Raw genomic sequence first — 17,117 nt, forward strand, 5'->3', positions numbered from 1 at the left:
ATTTGACGCTTACCGTTGGCATATTCATAATTTATTGATTCCAAAAATAGGCGCACATTGTAAAAATTACCAAAAGTATGTTGCGATAAACGAAGGCTGCAGTTTCCAGTAAAACAATACTGAACTACAAAAATTCACTATTTTTGGATTGGTTTTAGTGAGCTGACCCTGGAGGTAGTGCAATACCAGGGCAACCCGTGGCAAAGGTGGAGCGAGCTCCGAGCTCTTCGCCGCTTTCCAAAAATCAGTTTAATATCAGGGGCCCATTGGACCCCATATCAGATATTAAGCTGATAAGAACAGATACTACACTTTGATCTTAGCCAAAAGGCCGAGAAGCGATACCCTAAACTTCTGCTCGAAATTATTTAGGCCGAATTCAAGTAGGCAGTCATTTGGTGGTTGTGTAACAGTTTACTAAAATCTCAATGTTTATGAAAGCTATGCATAAAATATGGTGTTCATCTTCTCACAAAAAATAGTTCTTCGAACTTACTTAATAAATTACTTACAAAAGGAGGTAATTGTTAAAATTAAAAGGAATTTTGCGTTTTTCTAGGTATAAAGTAGATTTTTGGTCAGAAAAGGGGTGGCTAAAGAATCGGCGCCATCTACCGTCCGAATTTCTGTTGAAAGAAATTCGGACGGTAGATGTTGGAAATTTAATTAATTTATTAATGAAAAGCCACCGAATAAAGCTCCATTTTCAGTGGTTGGTAAGATATATCCAAAATAAATAATGAAAACTGAAAAGGTTAATCGAAGGATTCACTGTTGCGGTATTAACTTAAGAGCCTTTGATTTGTAAGCTTTTCTTAATCTATCGAAATTTAAATTAAATAAATGAAGTACAGTTTCATTATCTTCTATTTTCTTTTTGTTTCAGCAAATAAAATGATCCTTGTAAAGAATTTTCGAAACGTTTTTCTTACAAACATTGCATTGTATTGTTTTCTATTGTATAGCACAACAGTGGTAACTTCACTTTCGTTTTGAAAAGGTTTGGTTTTGTTTTGAATCGTTAATCGAAGGAACTACCTTTTCAAATGTCATAATTGGCAATTTCCTGGCGGGCGCGAAATAAATTCTAAGGTATATATTTTTTAGTTATTAGGCAGAGCTTTACTTTTGTATAAATTTAAGTGTGATGTGCTGCCATGGAGGTACTCTAACGTTAAGTACTCCATAGACCCACATCGTATTTTTTATAGATGTTTTGTTGATTCTTTTCTGGATTGCAGTCTGAAATATCAGGATTAGATGTAGTTGCCTTAAAAATATCTATAGGAACAGTGTCCGTTTTATAATCTGCAGTATCAGGATTAGATGTAATTGCACTAGAAATATCTGTAGGAATAGTTGGTATTGATACGTGAGGTCGATCCTCAACAGATGAATCTTTATTTGTGTTACTTTAACAAAAAACACCGAAAACAAACTGTCTGACAAAAGATTAGCTACCCAGTTTTGTCCCACTTCCCCCCTATAAGTAAGAATACAATCTGCGATTTGACCTTACTGTTGGTACATTCATAATTTATTGATTCCAAAAATAGGCGCGCATCATAGAAACAAAAGCATATTGCGAGAAATTGTTTTTTACAAGTAAAAGCAAAAAGTATAACAATTTTCGTTTTTTCGTATACTGATGTATACTTTTTCGTATACTATTTATAAATTACCGGTATTTGTTTTTTATTATTTTTTTCTATATTGACGCGGAGGCCCCTTGTAATGTGAGGCACTAAGCTGTAGCTTGTCTAGCTTATGCGTAAATCCGGACTGGGTTGTCATTTCTTGCAGATCATTAATAGGCTGTGTAGTGTCACAGGTTGGTTATCAGTTTCAGACATCATTAGTGAGACATTGCCTTGCATAGAATCCAGTCCACTTCCTCTAGAGCCGACCGGGTTAACCGGGTGGGTAAAGTACCTGCCTGGCAACCCAAAGGTCGTGGGTTCGAATCCCGCCTTGGATCAGAGTAGTGCAAAAACCTAGGGAGGTGCATTATGGCACAAGCTGATGTGCCAACAACTAACAAAAAAAAAAAAAAAATTCCTCTAGATATGTGAAACAGTGATTTCAGTATACTGTGTTCCTACAGTAGTTTTCAGAAGTCTTTACTTTGATGTCAATGAAGGTTTTGTTATGTTTCCATTGAGATCTGTTTCAGCTGTTGTGCTATTCTGCTATCTCTGGTTGTTAGGGTATTCTTTTAGGTACTGCATACATTGGTGAAGGGAACAAAATGGTAGTCTTTTCAAGAGAGGCTTTAGTTCCGCAAATTGCAGCATCTGCAGATTTATGTCTTTGAATGGATTGAGCAAGCTCAATGCTGATGGTATTCCTCCTCTTGCTAAGACTGCACGCATGAGGGGACATAAACTCATATCGAGGAAGGTTGGTTGCAGGAAATATCAGTGGCGGATTTAACACTTAAGAGCCCCAGGCGCAATTCAATTTTGAGGGCCCCATCTAAATATTTTCGGTACCACTACACTGTGCATTCAACGTGCACGTTTTTACTATAGCACGCGCTCTAGATATGGTGTTGCGGTTTTAATCATTTTAGTTGCGCAATTCTTTCATACATATTTTATTAATATTTCATACATATTTTATTATAATTGGGAATTAAAAAATTAATTCCCAATTATCACTTGCTATAAATGTCACGCCTCGTCAAACAATTCAGTTTTGATAAATACATAAACAATACATAAGATATTACATATACTTGATAACAAAACAAAAATACTCCTACACTAAAACACCAACCACACCAAACTCTTGTCATTTGTAACAGATTCGTGAGTGATATGTTAGTTCCGAAAGCTATTAAAAACAGACGATGCTCCGTTACATGTGAGCCAGCGCAGTAGTGATTTCAGAGCCTTTAAGAGACTACTGCGCTTGCTTATTGGTTCCCAATTAGTTGCGAATAGTTTTGAACTGCCTCCGCGAACAAATCTAATATCGTTTCTTGAGCAATATTGTCACAAGGTTCTTCACTCGTGGAATTACCTCCACTAGGAAAAAACAAACTTTAATTTAAGCATTAGTGATAATATGTATTCTACTTCAGATTCACTTAGTTTGCATAGATATTTCATATATGTAGGGATATTCGCATAAGAGTTTACTAACTTCTAGTCTTAAATTATAGTTTTATTCAGTAACGGTAATAAAGATGAGTGTAAAAATTTAAAATGAAACAATTTTTCTTTGAAACCTGAAATTTGAGGCCCCCTCGATTTAAGAGGCCCCAGGTGCGCGCCTTGTGCGCCTGTGGGAAAATCCGCCACTGGGAAAGATGTGTGTGGAGGTTTGTTTCAGCCAGCAGACGGTTGATTGTTGAAACTTTCATCTGTTGTGAAAGTGGATAGTTTGAATAAATTCAAGGAACAGCTGGACAAATTGGAGGGGATGGGCAGGCGATGTGGGAAGGTTTATTTTTTTTTGTGTGCTTTATATGCTTACTTTCATCATATGCCACTAGTGTTAATTCCAACAGCATGCCTTTTTTCTGGATGTTTTCATCTTACTAAATGAAATGCATATTCGTGGGATGAAACGCAAAGGTGAAGTAAGAAAAACAAACTATTTTGAGGCCACCTGAATAATTAAATTCATCTTCCATGCTGTGTGTCATATGTCTGTTAATTGCATGTGCTCTGTGGTCAATTTGTCTGTTTTGCTAGACGAAAAACCCAGTTTCCGGGAGGAAAACCTTGCTATCTACGCCTGAGACCGACTAACTCAGCCACGGAGTGAAAAAAGCCATTAAAGTTCCTCGCGTCATCGACGGGAGGCTCGAGCCTTTTCCAGCCGGTGTGTCAAGTAAGAACAAGTAAAATATGTTTAGGGCAAATAGTGATGGAAGTTTAATTGCATTTGATCAAAATTTCCTGAATTTAATAAAGTATATCTTCGCTGGAATGAATATTGAAACTTTTAAGCATATTGAACATACACCCATGAGCCAAAACATAACCTGCAGTTGCTTCGATTTATGCAAATCGAAGCAACTGCAGGTGAACTACGGTGCGTGCGCGGGTCGGGACACGGTATAAAAAACACTTGATACTGAACTCCGTTAATTAGTGTTACTGTTGTTCTTCAGATGGGAAAGGCAACGGACTTAAACGAGTTTGACAAAGGCCAAATTATAATGGCCAGAGCATATCCGAAACGGCATGACTGGTGGGATGGTAGCGGTCAGCCGTGGTTAGTACCTACTGAAAGTGGTCCGAGGAGGAAAAACCCACTAGCCGCCGGTGAGGTGTTGGACGACCATGGCTCATCGAGGTGAGTGAAGGATGGTACGTGGAAAAAAAAGGACAAATGTGGTGCAACTTGACGGTAATTGGAATGCTGCTGACGGGAGTGATGTGTTACAAAATACAGTACATCGAACCCTGTTGAAAATGGGGCTGCATAGCCGCAGGCCTCTTCGAGTGCTCAAGCTAACCACGGTCACCGGCGACACCGCCTACAATGGGCACGCGAGCATCGAAACTGGACCTTGAGTGATTGGAGAAAGGTCTGGTCCGATCAATTGTGTTTCCTGTTGCACCATGTGGACGGCCTGGTACGTGTGCGTCGTCTACCTGGGGAAGTAAGTGGTAGTGCCTGGATGTATTATGGGATGAAAACAAGCTGGTGGCGGCAGTGTCATGCTTTTGGCGATGGGATACCCTGGTCCAATCATCCATCTGCCAGGCACTCTGACGTCATTCGGCTATTGGGGGAAATTCCAGGCTCCGCTCAGGCGACCCAACACACCTAAACATCATTGCTGACCAGGTACACCCTTTCATGGCAACGATCGTTTCCTCTGGTGGTGCCATCTTTTAGCAGGATAATGTGCCATGCCACACCGCCCGGATTGTTCGAGACTGGTTCAAGGAACATGAAGACTTCCAAGTATTGCCCTGTCCTCCAAATTCCCCAGACATCAATCCCATTGAGCATCTGTGGTTTGTGTTGGAACAACACAAACCACAGATGCTCCAATCTGCGGTGCACACGGACCTTACAGGAGTTAAAGGATCTGCTGGTTACGTGTTGGTACCAGATGCCACAAGACACATTTAAAAATCTTGTGGTATCCATGACTCATCGGGTACGAGCTGTTTTGGCTGCACGTGGAAGACCAACATCATATTAGGTAGGTGGTCATAATGTTTTGGCTAATTGGTGTATATTCTAGCTATAGAGCAATGCTAATAGTTGTGGTAGAGCTGGATACTAGTCCCCAATCACAATTATGCTAAATATAATTGTTAGTTGTGCCAAAACATAGTTTTGTGGAATGTGTTCAAAACTGAACCTATGTTTACTGCATTTTAAGGTATGATGGGGGGGGGGACGGAATCCCCCGTAATAATGTTGATTTGTATGTTCCTAAAAAGGTATTCACCCACCATTTAAAAAAAAAAATAGTTCTCGCGAAAAAATCTAATTGTTTGCCCATATTTTCCTCCAGTGATAATTTAGACCTGTTGTCAAGCGCATTCAGCCATTCCCTTTTTGCATGCAGCAGAAATTTCATTCCTGTGTACTTGCTGCCGGTTCAGCTGTAGATTAGTAGTTTAGTGACAGCATTTTTATTTGGCATACCCTCATAGGTAGCACGGTATAATCACCGTCCTACTTATGTCAGGTGGAAAAGACCAGAGTTGGAATTCTTTCAAGGACGCAAGGAATTTTTAAGGCCCTTTTCCACAATATATCTGAGTTAGTTAGTCTCAGGTGAGGGTAGCATTTCCCCCCCCCCCCCCAGAAACTCCGGTTTTAAGTCCAGCAACCAGAAAATCGATCACAGCGATTAACTTGCAGACATAATACGTGCGGCGAAATATGTTAATGTTAATCTAAGTTGTTAATGTATCAAAAACCCTACAACAACAACCTAGATTGGCATTTAGGTTGGTTCATCTCAAAGTTCAATCAGATTCAGTTCTGGGTTCTAGTGCTGGTCAGACAAGATGGACTTAATTTTTTTTTCAAAGCGGGAACATTGTTGTACAGAAACATGTAAGCCAATTTCTATAAAACTCAGAAGTGAAAGGTGTGTGTGTGTTATTTATCATTGATAATTTTTGGCACTGCTATTACTGCCAACAATTCTCGAGTTCGAACCACGAGGATTAGCCACACCATTCACTCTGCAATAGGTGTTCCCAATGCAGTCCCCATGCCACAATCGCCGGATCTGAAGAATAATGCGACTCATGGCTCTAGAACCTAGGCTCAACTATCAATTATATCTAGCATAATTGTGATGTGGGAGTAGTAACCAGCTCTACCATGAAAACCACTGCGGATTGCATTTGATTATGGACACCTGGAGTGTCATTGTAATATTTTCTATAGATGTTAGCTGATTTTTTTCCCACAACTTTTTCAGTATCGGCGAATCGGATCAGTCAATTTTTTTGCCATACCTGCCCATTTTCACACACTTAAATTCTCTTTGTTTTATCTTTTTATCATCTTCTGTTCTGTCTTTACACAGTTGTAGTTGATAGTGTGATTTTAACAGACGGTTGTCACATCAGACATTCTGATGACATCTAGTGATTATGTCACTTTGAAACTATATTAACACAGTATGCCTTGTAACTCATTTGTGGTATCTTCTATTGCTTAATACACATTTAAACCTTTACTTTGTATACAGCTCGTTCGAACAGAGCTGTATTGGGACAGTCCTCTTGGAATTTTAGGATATCTAGTAAGGTAGGGTATGGGTGAGTAGCAAAGTGGATCTGGGCATTGATAGTTATTGCTTTGCAATGAATGATTTAGAATGCCCTGATATAGCATTTCATGTATTTCAAAGATGTGCTATAGGATCTGGCTCACCAAGTAAGGTGTTGTATGTAGAGCTTTTTCATTTCGTGGCCGAATGAATTCCTGTGAATTCCTTTCGGGTGAGGAAGGAATTCGTTCAATTTGTTTCTCCTGGAACTGAGGGTTTTCATCCAGCAAACAGTCAAACTGACCTGAAGACTTACGCAATTGCCAATAGCATACGATACAATACAATGAATCTTCATGTCCTTAGTTGCCTTGGTGGAAAATTACATTAAACAGACAGTGTGATCTTATAAGTTTAAATAAACTGTATGCAGCAAGATGTGTATATGAGATCGTCAGTTATCGGAACATTGTTATGAATCAAGTTCCAAATTTTGGATAATCAAACACTAGTGACATGGTTTTAAATGATATCGAAAAAGATGCTATTGCATTTTTCAAATACTATTGTTATAATTAATGTCCAATAGTCCTTAAAAATACCGAGAAAAAAAACAAGTGCAGTACAGTTTCATAGAATATCGTTTGGATAATTGAGGCTATTGTCCACATATTCAGTCTGATTGCATTGCAACTTTCGTTAAATATAAAAGCGATAATTATTCATATAACCAGTGTCTCAATTAACTTTAAATAATAATCGTATAGACTAGAACGTTTGCTGTAAAGTTTTAATAGTTTCTCCAAATCCAAATACGAAAAAAAAAAACAAATAAAAACTGTGGTGCAAATACATATAGCCGTTTGTGCATTATGGCTGTATTCTCGAAGTTCTTTTACTGCTTATTTTTTTAATATTTAAGGGTACTTTTGTCTTTAGAAAATTTTACTAGATTATGTATTTTACTCGATGACAGGATTTATTCCCGTAGTTTTTCTTTCACAAACTGTGGTATTTCGGTTGACTCCTCACCATCGAAAAGGAAACCATTTTAATGCCTTCTTCCTCTGCTTGACGTTTTACTCTATGCAGGCCCCGATTTTCGCAGGGGCAAAAACACTTTGGTGTCTTATTATATTTAGGAATCTCACTTTTAACCTAAATGGTAGAAAATATTTTGAGATGGCATTTACACTTTTGAAACTTAGTTTGTAAGAAAATATTCTTAAGTCGAAAAATAAAAATTTTATATTTTAAAATAATAAATGACCCTGCTAAACAAACCGAATATCACTAGTTATTGCTACAAAAATATTTTGTAGTTAGAGCCATAGCATAGTTAGTGATCGGTACTTGGGCACAAGATCAAATAGAATTGTTTGTTTTCTCTTCACCTGTTCGGCTACCAATGGCCCTTCTTGTATCAGACGATGAAGTGCAGGTTGCCATAGTTTTGGTGCTTGAGCACCTTACTACTGCTCGACATGTAGCTGTAAGTCTGGCAGTGTTTGTTCAGTGTGCAGGTTCAGAGCCATAACTATGCCCTAATAGGTAGCACAGTTGGAAGAATCGATGTCCTCCCCAAACCGGGTGGAAAAGACCTGAATTCGAATACCGTCAGATTGATGAGAGGAATTTTTATGGGCCTTTTTCACAACGTGGCTGGGTTCGTCTCAGGCGAGGGTTGTATGGTTTTTCATCCAAAAAACAGCAAAACCGACCACAGAACGCACGATTTACAGACATATGGCCTTAACGCAATATGGCCTAAGTTGCCGATGCGCCTAAAACCCTAGAGCAACCAATCAACCATAACTATATGGTACAAATCGACTGCATAGGTCAGAGAAGTTTACGATTTCGAAAGAATCCAATTATTAACCGAATTTAGCAGCCATTGAGTATTTTTGTGTTTGAGTTCACCATGCCCTGCTTATTCTCCCCGAGCTCGTTGACCACTCGGCTAACGCGTGCGCCGAGTGGTTAACGCTCTCAGGGAGAATAAGTAGCACACAGGTCAATGAGGTTAACCATTCGGCTCAGCTCGAAGTTCAGAAATGCAACGGAAACAGATGAAAGGAAACAACCACCTCTGTTTACGCACTTTGTCAACCTGTGCCTGGGTATCGGTCGCACCTTCTTCACCAGGTCTCTGTGCACATTCGTGTTATAAATAAACTTTTGCTTCTCTTTTGTTTTCGGTTAAGCATTAGCTAAATAGTCATACCTAGCAAATCATTTTCACTGTATATGGTTGTACAATCGTATTATAACAATTTAAAATGTGTACAATTAATTTCTAATCTAATATTATTCCATTCCTACAGTTGCTTCTCTTAATAACATATTCTTCAAAATTTATTTTAGACAGCTATGTAGCTATTAGGAACAATAATCCTTTCTTTAGACCAATCGGCACCAGTGGCGGCTCGTGACTTGGATGTATGGGGGTGCTGCTTCTTAAAGTTACATTAAATTGCCTTGGTTATAAGACATGTAGACATAGATGGTAATAACAATAATAAGCAGGTTAAAAATACTACAAAACATTAACTGGACACTTATCATTAAGAGACTTTGGTAATCTCGAAATTTTATTTAAAAATAATATCCATTCTTCGCTTTTTATTTATTGAAAATAGATTAATAACTTTTTCATTCAAGTTTGGTGCACTGTTCAAATCGGCACTGCTCGTCCGCAATTCCTTTGACTAGTTTTATCACCCTAAAATGGCGTATTGGCAACCTGCCAACTAAGCATTGACTCAGCCACTGGGGTCAAAATGTGGAACTGTGTAGCGCACAGTTCCACCTACGGTTAAATTTCAAAGTTGAAAGCGATCTCGTGTTTATTATTGAAATGATTATTGGAAATAGAGGATGAGTATACTTCACCAGTGTATATGCGGGACCTGTTAATAAAAATATTCATTGCGTTGCATTGTTCTTCACAAAATTTCATATAACTCCATTGACTGTATATTTAAATTTAAAAAGCTGGGGGTGCTGCAGTTCCGCAGTACCTACCAACGAGCTTTCCCTGATCAGCACATCCCAAACACTCGCGTATTAATAACTATAATTTACTTAATAATGAAATTTCGAAGAATAAATTGCAGAATTATTCTAAGCTTAACTAATTCAACTTTTCGAAACTCAGCAGTTAAAATTTTGGTTTATGAAATTTTTATTTGATACATGCTCAATGGCACCTTAATATCTAATTTAAATTTAACGTGAACAGATCATTGAAATTGTATTTTTTTATTTTATCATTAATATTATCATTATTTAAATTTAAATGTGTGACAAACACGTGCTATTAGCAATCCTGTTAGTATTTATTATTATCATTTCTAATAGCTAAAATTGAACAAAGACTAATTCCAGGTCTTATTCCATTATAGATTCTCTTTAAATTTATGTCCTAAGAATACTGGTATGCTGGTCTTACGTGGAACGTGCATTTACAAAACTTATTTGTGATTCTTCCTTTGAAAAAAATAAAAATACTTTATTTTTTTCCAGATACTTTGTACATGACTTTTAGTAGAAGACCATATTTAAAGATTATGTAGTTAAAATATATTTTACTTTTAAACGCTGTTGATTTCTTGTACTCATGATACTTGTTCCATTTAACTTGGTTTTTACTGCAGTAATTCATCTAAGAATCCAAGAATTTCAATTCATTCAATCCGATTCATACAAGTAATTCATCTTTGGAGTGTTTGGCCTGTTGAAAGCAACACCCCTTCCTCCCAATGCCTGCTTTCTTGCTTATTTGGCAAAGTCGAAGAGCCGTACATTTATGGTCTTTATATTTCATGAAGCTATCTAAATCTTAAAACTTAGGCCCTACAGATAACGCTAATTACCTTTCACTGCACTGAGAGTGAAAGATCAGCAATCAGTGAATCAGTGTTTGCACTAATTAATTTCTCAATGCTGAAAGCATTGAGAAATTAATTAGTGCAATCAAGTAGTTCAAGTAGTTTTATATGAAAATTAATGTTCATTTTATTTTTATTTTTGATTGCAACCAGTCTTTGAAATTTCTATTTTATTAGGACTAGGCTTGACCAGCACTAAGAGGAACTTTACCTCAAGCAATACTTAATGTTAATGTTTTTCACTTTGTTGGCCTGCTGAGAACTTAGGCCAGGGTCGGCAACCAGGAACGATGTATGCTGGATCTAGTCTCTTTTTGGAAGGGTGTCATAGGAGAATTTTTGAAATCAGAAGGTTTATCCATGAGGAAACTACATGGAAAAGTGATGAACACAGGGCGAATAAAGGTTTCTGAAATGCTTCATGGAGGGGGTTCACATCGAAATAAAATTGTACCACGAATTCATCTGCCTGTCTTTGTGACAGCTTTCATGACAATGGTTTGTTGAGGTGATTAAATATGAACCCACTGCGTGGTACCATTTGGAGTAGTTAAAGTGTTGCCTTGCACAAAAGTGCTGTAGACTCCTGCCCTAAGACAATAAATACCATTAAGAGAGGTTCAGTCCCGGTATAAAAGTATTAATATTAATGTATGAACTAAAATTGTGAAGAATATTTTAACGCAATATGTAGGGCTAAGTTACAGTTTTCGAATGAACTGATTGGGTTTGCTGTTTTTAAGTAGATGGTGACAGGTGTTTATAATGGAAAAAGTTGCTTGCGCAGCATTAATGTACACATTTTAATATTAGGCAATTAATCGAGTGCGAAAAAAATAAAGTCTTTGCTAAAAATAAGCACTGTGCACTAATCTTATATTGTAACTGAACAAATGCTTCATTCTTAACCTGGGGAAGAGAACAGCTTAAATGTTTCAAACCTATAACACGCGGGCTCTTTTTGTGTGAGGTACACGAAAAAACTAGAACTTATTGATGGAGGGAACGACTTACACAAGTCAGTAACAGTAAGTTATCATTTGTTTCATGCTGAGGAAGAGCACAGGTGTTATAAGATTGGAACGTCTGTGCTTTTCCGCACTCGAAGTTACGAATGATGTTGCTAAACATCAAACAAAAAAACTACCATTAGAAAATAATTGTAACTGTAAGCGTTACGCTATGTTGCTATGGTTACATCTATAGTCTTTTTTGCTGAAATGATCACATGTTCTTTTGCAGAGTAAGGAAGACATCCTCTCTCGCTCATTTCTACAGCAGTTGAATATACCCACTGGTTATTATGGTACAGCGGGAGATATTCAAAGGCACAATAACACCGGCCTTTTAGAAGATGCATAGCTCTTGAAATCACAGTCGATTGGCGAAATAGGCTCAGTTGAACTTACTGCTACGTGTTGCTGAGGGCCTGGTATCGCAGACCTCGTGATAGGAGTAACCATAACAAACTGGTGATTGTACATAAAATAATTCCTCCCCATCCTAAAGCAGCAGACCATCCTGTAGTAAATACACGAGCCTTGAGGTAATCAGGGGGAATGTCTCTGTCCATCGTCGTGCTTGTCTTAAGACCTTCTGGCTTCAGCCTCTTGAAGTACATAAACGCCAGTGTAAAGGTGCCGAAGAGAGCTGTTTAAAAAAGAAATGTAATTAGTTCACAGTAATATTATAAATTCGAGATGAAATGATTTTCGAATGGTCTTTATAGATTATTCATTTTTATGGAAGAACAATTTTAGTTTGGGCATTTTAGGTCAGGCATAGCCACTTTCTGTACATGGCTTTGAGTAAACTGAATTTGCTAATCAGTGCATTGATCTCATATATATGTACAAAACGAGGCTATGCCTGACATGTATCGTGACTTTATATAGTTTTCATAGCTTGAGGCTTTCGCTAGACTTAATTATGTTTACTTAATTTTGGACACAAATAATTACGTCATTCCTATATTGAAATAAGGCCAGACATTGTTCTTCAGCTGATATTGTGATCGACTGCTTGGTGATTTATTAACAGCGATCCCTTCATCAACTTCCTCTTGGCCTAAGATAGGATTTTTCATTTATTTTGAAACGCCACTGCTGTCTACTTTTTGCGAAAAGAATTTTAACTCGAGCCATAGTTAAACAGATTACATTGAAAGCGGATTTCATGTTCAAAAAGATTTTAAAGTGAAATTATAATGGAAAAGAGAACGTATCTTGCCTTTGAGATATTTTGCATATTGGAAATTCAGATTGAAGTTTAAAAAATAAGTGAGCATAACCATAATGTATTTGATCTCGGAAGTGACACATATTGGCTGGAGTTGAACGAAGAAATTTCTTCCTTTCTTCGGAGAGAATCTGCTGAATACAGAATCACTGAATTTACATTTTATAAATTACATTCTGCACATGGTTTTCGAGTGACGAGGTGATAATTTGCATTATCTTTGCAATTCAGTTATCAATCGCCCTCAGCATAATCAAACTGACTCCTGATTTCAAGAATGTTGAAAACTGATTAAGATTTTGAAAAACTAATATTGCAGGTACGTTCCGGTACCCTTTGAGTTCTGCTAGAAGGTAGTATACAACACTACTTACTTGGTACATCGCTAAGTATTCTTCATGAAGGACATTTTTGTAGAATTAATGAGAACCAAATATCGCAGAGCACAGAAAACCTCACAATAAAAAAGAAATATTGATTTCATTTAAATTTGGCAGAATACACTGAGATAAGTTACTAAAGAAGCGTTGCTGAATCATTTAGTCTATCTCGATTCCTTCTTTGTATTAAAAAACAAACGTTGCAGTATACTGCAATACTGATAAACGAATGCTTAAGGTAATGAGAGTTACAAAAGAATCTTCTACAGTCATACATGCTCATCATCACTGTCCGTTAACCCCTACTTCGTTGAGTCAATTCCGTCGTACTTTTCCCTACCTGGCTAGGTCGACCGTACTCTCTAATTGCAATTTCTGTGCAGATGACTTCAGTCACTCGTGACTTTATCGGAGGTGGGGATGTCTCAGGCAATACCACACTCACATTCCTTCCTTTATTTGATATTAGAATATTGTGGATGCCTGTTGTAGTGCACTTCGCAGGCGAAGATCGTTGGGAATTCGTTTTTACATCTGGGCATAAACATTGATCACACAAGAAAAGGTGAGTGTGGAAATATTACTTTTGGCTGGTCTCATTTATTCGAACACACAACTCAATTCTTAACTTACCATTTTGTTTTTGTTTCTTTGCACACTAAGTGGTCCAACCTTGCTTGATATGATTTATTTTTATGGCGCGTGGAGCCTGAATTTTATTGAAGCGATTCACGGTTGATTTGACATTTCTGATTCCGAACTGTCACACGAACGATTAATTTTATCTTTCAATTCAGACTGTCTTCACTATAGGTCAGAAAGTTATACTATGATATTTAATTTATCTACAAAATTATTAATTGCTGAATATGACGTATGAGTACAGCCAGGATTTTCGGGGGGCGGGTAGAATTGAACGGGTCAATCGACCTCCACGGAACATTATCACCTTTATCCAATCTTATAGGAACTAATGTCTAATTCCTATTTTTTCGTCGACGCCCTTGCAGACAGTATGAAGCAGATTTAGTATTTTCAGGACTATAAAATACTTTTCGTGATCCATAGTGTCAAAATATACGATTGTATACATAAAACACGAGGGAAGGGGCTTTTTTAAAGGTGTACTACAGTGGGTTTGTATGCAGCTGTTATGCAAAGATTTGTTGAGCCATTCTAAAATTTCTTTAAAATCGGCAGAATATGAAATCCAACTATCTTGAGTCTAGTATTACTGTTGGGTATAAACACTGTAGTCGTTTTTAAATGTAGTCACGTGACATGCACAATCGCGTGCGCTTTCATTAATAAAATTGTCAAATTTTTACTTTAAGTCAAAGAGAGATTGAGTCTTGGAATGTACTCCCACCTAATGCTTTCGAGTTTGGAAGTTTCCTAAATTTTAAGAGAGGTGGACAAATATTTGAAATAAATAGGCAATGAAGTGAAAGAAAGTGACATTGGTTTGTGTATTTTTTGGTAGATTGTGATACATAAGCTTGCATCATTTTGTCAATGCTAATTTTGTAGGAATATGTTAACGTAATACTCTAATTTTTAAAGAGAAAACCAATTCAATTTAACTGAAAGAAATTGAATAATCAATTAATGTAACATAATCAAAATTAACTTCTTGAATTACTTCTCAAACCAATGTTCTAATCCCATCGGCCTGAAGACAGGAAAGAGTGAGTTCCAGAAACGCAGCCATAAATTAAGTGTTTGGTATTGAGGTGTGTCAAACCTTCATAATTGTAGCATTTCAATAACAAATTACTTAAATATATTCACGTGATATAATAGTGTTGTCTCAATGAACAATCACGTAGGCCCCCCTGTTCCAATCAATTAATAAACCGCACACAAATCCTTGTCAATACGGGACAGTCGCAGTTTTGTTTGAGAAAACAAGGATGCTTCCTATTCCGTATAAGACACAAGACTTGCTTGCTTGCAACTGTCTGCCCCGACATTTGTCTCCAAAATATCTCTTAACGACACTGAACTTTGTCATTAAGAGATATATTGTAGGAAAAGACAATGTTCCTGTTTTGTCGCTCTGGTATGAACCTGGTTTTAAAGATCCCTAAACTTTGGGTTGGTTGACAGACCTTTGATGGAGGAGGGACATCCTCCTCTATCTAAGGTTTGTCAACAAATTCCGTGGTACTGTTATTCCCACATCCTTATTTAATGCACATCTTAAGATGTAGTTTCTGCGACATAAAGTTGTAAATATTGGTTGGCAGTTGCTTTTCAAAATAGTGGTCGCTTCATAAGATTATATGAAAAAGTATTTTCATGTTTCTGGAATAAACCGTTCTGAAATTACCGAGTGACTTTGTTTCTCGACTGGCTCAACTGATTAATGATCTCGTGACATATCAGAAATTACACAATTTGAAAATGTTTGGGTGTGAACATTAGTCAACCAATTAATATTTCTTTTCGCATTAATTGATATCTCACCGCATCTAGAATACATTAATTGTGACTCGATACCGGACGCAGATTGAAAGGATTTGCTTTTGTACGCCCCTTTCTCTTTTGTTGCTAGGAGTCAATTCAACGTGCCATTAATTTCCAATATAACTGAGGTTTAATATCGGGTTGATTCGGTTAAGCGATTCTCCAAGCAAAGCTCAGTTCCACTCTTCTTGCAGTCATTGAGCATTACTTAGAAATACATTTGAATAATGCGAGATTTTTGTGATTGACCTTCCAACCGGAAAGAAATAATTGATCTTATTTTTCTTCTGAGGGCGCTATTAAAGAAAATGAAACCTTCTGACAGGCACGCATTAAAGGAATAATAACAAATTAAACAGTTTGTCTTATTTTTATAAATAACGCTACTTTAATCCTTTGTGTAAAGCATCGTACTTATGAAAAATGTTTTTATCTTTTTTTAAATCTTAAATAACGGATTTTTTAAAATGTAATTAATAGAAATTACCAGCTGGGAATTATCCCACCCTAATTATCAACCCTCTGCTGAACATCGACGTTGTAATATGCTACTTGTATCTACAATTTCAATGGTTCCGTGAAAATTAATGAGTTGATGTCGAAATGTGTTTCCATCTTATGTTTTCAAATTAATCTTAGTAACTTTGACTTTAAGGAACTTTCCACGTTCGTTGAATTCAACTATTTATTCTTTTTCGCTTGCAGCATTTGACTAAGAGCAATATTGTCCAGTCTGAAATGACTTACGTATATCTTTAGAGAACTTTAATATTTAAATAAATCAGAAATATAAGATCTAAAACAATTTTTTACCTGCTAACAGGAACATGACACCGGTCACCATGATGGCACTCAATTGTCTTTTGAAGATTCCCAGAGCACCAACCAGAGCGCTGGAAGCGATTAGAATTAGACTTACCATAGCACATGACATGGCTAGGTTCCTCATTCCTGCCAAGGAAATAAAAAAAGAAAACCATTTAAAATTTCTCACGTGTTTATAAAATCACTAAAGCAAAAATTTAGGAGTAGTAGCCAGTCTAACAGAAATTTATATTCGATAGAAAAACCTTGTGTACTCGGGAATAATGGAGAATATCCAAACATTCTCTATGGGTGTAATATCAACCTTTTTAGAAATTATTCTTTTGCGTTGGTTGGTCTATTAGCCTATCGCATAGTAAGTTACATTTAAGTCTAACATAACCTAACCAGATTGGACAATATTTAACATATACTGGTTAGGCTAGGCTTACTTGTAACTTACATTGGTGGAGGATGATAGATACGTTGGTCTTCTTCAGATTCGCTATGAAAAAAATAATGGTATAAATTTCTCAATCTTCTAACTATAGTTTTTTCTATACATAATGGTGCTCCATCCAAGTTGTCAATTGAATTAGGAAATCGTATTTAACAAACATTTACAAC

General features: G+C 36.9%; 1 protein-coding gene and 1 non-coding gene across 2 annotated transcripts in view; both read right to left on the reverse strand.

Annotated features, from left to right (window-relative positions):
- Nucleotides 1-152: 152 nt before the first annotated feature.
- Nucleotides 153-343, reverse strand: LOC150082975 (U2 spliceosomal RNA). Its single transcript, XR_016547248.1, has one exon. It is a non-coding gene; the product is annotated as a U2 spliceosomal RNA (small nuclear RNA).
- An 11,604-nt stretch (nt 344-11,947) lies between these two features.
- The window catches only part of LOC150082976 (uncharacterized), a 63,262-nt gene continuing 58,092 nt past the window's right edge, over nt 11,948-17,117 (reverse strand). The window contains exons 3-4 of the mRNA XM_090378340.1: nt 16,500-16,637; nt 11,948-12,249 (exon numbers count right to left, since the gene is read on the reverse strand). Of these exons, the coding sequence (XP_090234466.1) occupies nt 12,011-12,249; nt 16,500-16,637 (377 nt within the window). The 3' untranslated portion in view covers nt 11,948-12,010. The remainder of the gene's footprint in view (nt 12,250-16,499; nt 16,638-17,117) is intronic.

Source organism: Mastigoproctus giganteus, chromosome 7 (assembly GCF_048544385.1).
Source record: "Mastigoproctus giganteus isolate SK-2022 chromosome 7, ASM4854438v1, whole genome shotgun sequence".
Classification (NCBI taxonomy): Eukaryota; Metazoa; Arthropoda; class Arachnida; order Uropygi; family Thelyphonidae; genus Mastigoproctus; species Mastigoproctus giganteus.